The 6,171-nt window shown below is 41.5% G+C and overlaps 1 protein-coding gene across 2 annotated transcripts in view; it reads left to right on the top strand.

Annotated features, from left to right (window-relative positions):
• The first annotated feature begins 5,295 nt into the window (after positions 1 to 5,295).
• TBC1D32 (TBC1 domain family member 32) overlaps positions 5,296 to 6,171 on the top strand; it is a 289,724-nt gene continuing 288,848 nt past the window's right edge. For both annotated transcript variants that reach the window (XM_045294624.1, XM_045294625.1), the window contains exon 1: positions 5,296 to 5,462. In XM_045294624.1, the coding sequence (XP_045150559.1) occupies positions 5,308 to 5,462 (155 nt within the window). In that variant the 5' untranslated portion in view covers positions 5,296 to 5,307. The remainder of the gene's footprint in view (positions 5,463 to 6,171) is intronic.

Raw genomic sequence — 6,171 nt, 5'->3', positions numbered from 1 at the left:
GACACTTTTCTGCATGGTGCAGGGCTGAGCAGTGTTCCCTTCTGTGTGCATAGTTTCCTTATGAGTCAGAAACAACTCAAGAGTATCTAACAAGAACAGTCACAAAACAGCTAGCTCATTTTAGTTTAGTCCCTGGTCCCATAGTGGGCTATATGTTGGGCTGCTAAGCACAAGATAGCAGTTTGAAATCAACTGCTGGTCAATGGGAGAAAAATGAGAGTAGGAATCAACTTGATAGCAGTGAATTGAGTTGTTTTAGTTCTAATTTTTTTGGCTTTCAGTCATCTAACATTTTTTCATACTTGTAATATTGTTTTATAACATTTTAATTTTATCATTTTATATAGATTATTTAACTAATTTGAAAATGTTCAGTATTTTGGAAATTAATTTACAACTTGGTTTTATAATTATGTTAATCTTTTCACTTAAGAAGTCCCCAGAGATCTTAACAGCGTTTTCTTAAGCAGCCACCTAAGTGAGGTGTCAGCTACGTCCACATGGAAGAAGTATGTCAACCTGTGTGATCCAAGGCTAAATAATAAAAGCCAATACCAGAGGAAGAAATGACATTAGAGTTTAAAGTTGGAGGACCCTGTGTGCAGAACGCATGTGGATTAGTCTCCGGTGAATATCCTCTGACCATTGACTAGGGGTGTGAATGACTGCTGTTAGAGTGCATTGGAAAGTGGAAAATGCAAATATAGTTAGGTTAAAACTTGACACCTTATCATTCTCCCTTTTGACTCATTTAAAATATGTTCTAGTGTTTAATATCTTTTGCTTTCTTTTCAATGGAGGTTTTCCTTTGTTTTATTTAATTGTTGTTTTCTGTATATGAAACCCAGGATAGGTAAATTTTGAAGACAGTAAATGGATTAATAATTTCTTAGGGTTATCGCTAGGAGGTTGGGTTGCCATTAATAATGAGAATAATGAGTACATGAAAGAAGAAAATGTTCGAAAATGGGGTGTGGTGGTGATTACACAACTCTTTTAATATTTTAAACCATCAAATTATATGGTATATGAATCATATGTCAAGAAAACTGTTTATAATAAATTAGTGCCAAAAGAAGTCAGCTGCATGACCACTTACATTTATTTTCCCTTTCGAAATATATAGTAGGTAACAATTTATATATTTTGGCTAAATTCTGAGCATATGAGGAGGAAGATACTTGAAATAGGGAGATTTTAGAGGGAATTTTTTTTTTTTAAATCAGAAGGCTCTTGGTTATTAAATTAAATCAAGATATTCCACTGAAAAGCAGAAAACATTCTAAAATGGGAGATTCTAAATAGAAAAAAAGAGAAGAATATGATGACTACAATGGGGATGTTGGAGTATTGCATCCTAATTTAACTTTATTTATTGCATAAGGGAAAATAAGAAGCCAGTTTCAACACTGAGAACATTTTAATGGTTTACTGTCTAAATAGATGATAAAACTTGGACCTGGCTAAGTTTTATGAAAATATCCACATAAAGACTTTAGAAAACTGGCAATAATACCTAATATTTTTCCAAATTTAAGATTTTGTTCTAGCATTCTACATATCTTATCTCATATGAGTCTAGGAGTTACCAAGAACCTGCCACAACTTATTATTACTTTTAAATTAAATCACACAGGAGCCATAATCTTGATCACCGATTCTGCGACTGTGGTTATTCTGAGTGAAACAAAAAGTCAACCACATACAGAACAGACATAGGGAGCCCAGCAGGCTGTGAGATGTTCACTCATTCATCCCATTGTGAACATCACACAGAGTGTAGGGCGTTGCTACAACAGGTGATATCGTTTTGGAAATAAACTCTGGATTTGAGATTTGTAGGCTGTAGGTTTTGTGTATGAAGAAGCTACACATAGAACAAGAGGCAGTCACTTGAGCAGACTGTGTGGCTCGTTCTGTAGTTAGTCTCGGGAACCCATTGCGGCAATTCTACCCCATCCTGTTTAGTGGTTATGAGTCAGAATTGACTTGGTGGCTGTGAGAATTGTGGCTTAAAAGAAGGACAGGTGTACCCTAGGGTTATATCCCGTGAACATACTTATCCCATCTGTATGCTGAGCAAGTAACTCAAGCAGAGCGAGTCTATGAAGAAGCCTGGGACATCAGGTTGGGAAGAGGTCTCCTTAACAACCTGAGATATGACACAGCCTTCCTTGCTGAAATCCAAGCGAATTTGAAGTATTTACTGATGAAGATTTATGACTACAGACTTCAATATAGATAGCATCTCAACATATAGAAAACAAAAATCCCCATACCTGTATCAATAAGCAACACTATGATACATGGAGAAAAAGTCGAAGTTGTCAAGGAATTCATTTTGCTTGGATCCACAATCGATGCCCATGAAATCAGTAGTCAAGAAATCAAAGGATGTATTTCTTTGGGCAAATCTGCAAAAGAGCTCCTCAAAGTGGTAAAAGCAAAAGTATCATTTTGAAGACTAAAGGGGCACCTGAACTAAGCCACGGTACTTTTCAATGGCCTCATATGGGAGTGAAAGCTGCACAATGTATAAGAAAGACAGAAATTTGATATCTTTGGATTATAGTGCTGGCAAAGAAAATTTCAGTATTAAGGACTGACAGAAGAACAAACAAATCTGCATTGGGAGAAGTACAGCCAGAATGCTCCTGGAGGCAAGGTTGGCTGGTGAAATTTTGTCTCACTTACTTTGGACATGTTATTAGGAGGTACCTATCTCTAGAGAGGGCCCACCTGATCAGTAGAGGGTCAGTGGAAAGAGACACCAGGAAGCTCTGAATGAGGTGAATGACAGTGACGGCAACAAAGGTCCCAACACACTAGTTAATGTGCAGTTATTGGGCAGTGTTTCATTCTGTAGTACTGACCCCATGGCATTGAGAAGCTAGTCACAGATTTATTGCAATTTGAAAAGAGATGACCTAAAAACCAAAACAAAACAGGGATATCTCAGGGACTCAATCTTTTTTATTTAATTTCCATTAGATTTTATTTTTTTTTGTGTTCTATGAAAAGTTTTTCTTTTTTTTTAAAACAGTGTTATTGGCACATCATTTACATATCATACAATTCAATAGTTCAGTCATTCAATTATATCATGGAGAATTGCACAATCATTACCACATCAGTGGTGCAATCACAATCAGTTCTTTTTTTGGTTTTGTTTTGTTTTTCTTTAATCATTTTATTAGGGGCTCATACAACTCTTATCACAATCCATACATACATCCATTGTGTAAAGCACATTTGTACATTCATTGCCCTCATCATTCTGAAAACATTTGCTCTCCACTTACGCCCCCGTCATCAGGTCCTCCTTTTTTTCCCTCTCTCCCCCTCCCCCCTCCCTCGTGAGCCCTTGATAATTTATAAATTATTATTTTGTCATATCTTGCCCTGTCCCATGCCTCCCTTCACCCACTTTTCTGCTGTCCGTCCCCCAGGGAGGAGGTCACATATACTTTCTTGTAATCGGTTCCCTCTTTCCAACCCACTCTCCCTCTACCCTCCCAGTATCATCACTCACCCCACTGGTCGAAGGGATCCTCCGCCCTGGATTCCCTGTGTTTCCAGTTCCTATGTGTACCAGTGTACATCCTCTGGGACTCAATCTTAAAGCGATTATGGACAATTGAGTTATATCTGAACTAGACAATAAGGGATTCACTAGTGAAGTGGCCGTTGGGATATTTGTGGAGCTTGGTTGTGGCTGTCCTGTCCAGGAAGAGACAGATCTTGTGTATTAGTTTCATAACAAATTAGCGTATACAGGGTGGCCTAAAACAGTAACATTATTTTCTCATCGCTCTAGAGCTTAGGAATTAGAAAGTGAGTTATTATTAGAGCTTTGCTCTCTCTGAAGGACGGAAGAAAAAAAAAACCGGAAACGAAACTAAACAAAGGTCACTGCCATCAAATAGATAGATTTCAACTCATAGTGATCCTGAAGGGCTGAGTAGAACTCTCCACGTGCCTTTCCAAGGCTGACTTTTCAGACGCCATGGAGAGGATTCTGTCTGATAGCGGACAGGGTGGAACTTCCCCTGTGGGTTTCAGAGACTGCCCCTCTTCACTGGGGTAGAAAGCCATGTCTTGCTCCCACCAGAGTGGCTGTATGAAAAGAGAAAGCTTCATTAGTCCCTGGATAGTGGCTGGTGGGTTCCAACTGCTTACCTTAGCCGCACCAAAATCAATCTACTTTTCCACCAAAGCGCCTCTATTCTCGGAAGGCAGTTGGGAAGAAGCCTGTCTTGCATCTTCCAACTACTGGTGGTTTCTGGGAATTGGTAACATTCTTCAACTTGTCCCAATAGCACTCAAACCTCTTTACCTGTCTTCATATGATCTTCTCTCTCTTGTTTTTATGTCCTCTCATCTCCTTTTAAGAGCAAGTAATTTAGGGACCACACTAAAACTAGAATGATTTCATCACGAGATCCATTGGCAATTACATCTGCAAAGATGCGATTTCCAAACAATGTTACATTTGGAGGTTCCTAACTATTAAAGCCATAAAGGAGCCCTGGGGTGCTAACCCAAAGCCAGCAGTTTAAAACTGCTGTGGGGGGGAAGGGGACTATCTGTTTCTATAAGGATTTACAGCCTCAGACCCTACGAGTTGCTGAGAGTCGGAATCAACTCTGACTCGCAATCAACTCTATTCCAGGTGATTTTGTATTTTATTTAATTTATTTATTTTTAAACCATGGTGTTGTTAAAATGTGGGTGCTAAAAGATTAACGTTAGCTTCTTTGATCCAAAAGGAAAACAGTAAGGCAGGATTTAATTCTTCCATGGGAACTTCCCAGACTATTTTCAGTTTCACGTCTTTTATCTTTCTTTCATCCTCTTCCTTCTCTTCGTTTTCTTTTCCGACTCCAACACATAACTCTGAGGCGATTTTCCAGACCGCTCACGTGAACTTTCCTCCCTCCCTCCCACCGGAAATCCCTCAGGTGAGCTTCCCTGCCACCGCAGAAGCCGCGTCCGCAGGCTGAAGTCCCGCCCCGAGGTCCTCCCCGCCAGAGCCTCCCCTTGTCTTTTGGCTTTTCCCGGTCAGGCTTGTGTTCTCTCGGTACCAGAGGCTGACGAGCACAGGGACTGAACGCAGGGCCGCGCAGACCCGCTTGTTACAGTCTAGCGCGATGCGCCGGCGCCCGAAGCCACGCCCCCAAGAGCTCGCCGCGTCTCCCTGGAAACGGCGCTGCGCGTAAGCCCGGGCTGGGAAGGGCGCGCTTGCGCAGTGCTCGGCGTGTGCTCGGATGCAGGGCAAAGGCCGTGGCCGTTGGGTTCCGGCAGACCATGGCCCACTTCTCCCCCGACGACGAGGTGATGCTGCAGGAGATGCTGAGGCAATTGTTCCAGAGCGTGAAGGAGAAAATCACGGGTGCTCCTTCTCTGGAGTGCGCCGAGGAGATCCTGCTACATCTGGAGGAAACCGATGAAAATTTCCACAAGTAAAATTACTTTTAATGTCCTAAGCAAACAAACCGGGTGTCCAGGAAAGATCAAATGTAGTTAAAGAACATTCGTTTGATTATGGTTGTTAAACTAGTGCCCAAGCTAGAGATCCTTTTTTGTTGTTCCATTTATAGACCCAAATGTCGAACTGATCTCTGTTTTTCCTGTCTGTACTTCCTTTCCAACACTTCTGCCCTGTTTTTACTGCCACTATAAAGAAACCCTGATTCTTCATGTCTTCCCTGGGCAATATTGTAATTTAAATGATAAATTATTTACAATCTTTTAAGAATATTTCTATTGCTTCAAGGGATTCTTGATAGTTTACCTACAAGCAATGATTTCCCGAGCTCCCTTGTTCTTTGGGGCTTATTTGGGCAGCAGCAAGGATCCACTCTGAGAACTGACTGCAAGGGCGACTGAAGGGAAAAGGGTATCAATGTCCTTAGAAGTAGCTTCGCACCTGGTTGTTGTTAGGTGCTATCAGTCGGTTTCAGCTCATCTCGACCCTATTACAACGGACCAAACTCCGCCAGTGCAGCAACATTCTCACAGCTGTTCTTTCGGTTGGAGTTCTGCGTTGCAGCCCCTGTGTCCAGCCCCTGGCTCCTCTAAAGAGGCAAGCCCAGGCCCAAAGTCTGTAACCTGTGCCAGGAAGATTGGAGCCCTCCCAGAGGCACAGACTGCCCTGCTGCTGGGAGCATT

Source organism: Echinops telfairi, unplaced genomic scaffold, assembly GCF_000313985.2.
Source record: "Echinops telfairi isolate 266 unplaced genomic scaffold, ASM31398v2 ScPeMD7_3533;HRSCAF=4204_0, whole genome shotgun sequence".
Lineage (NCBI taxonomy): Eukaryota > Metazoa > Chordata > Mammalia > Afrosoricida > Tenrecidae > Echinops > Echinops telfairi.
The sequence above is the reverse complement of the archived record's forward strand: the minus strand, read 5'-3'. Positions and strand labels throughout refer to the sequence as shown.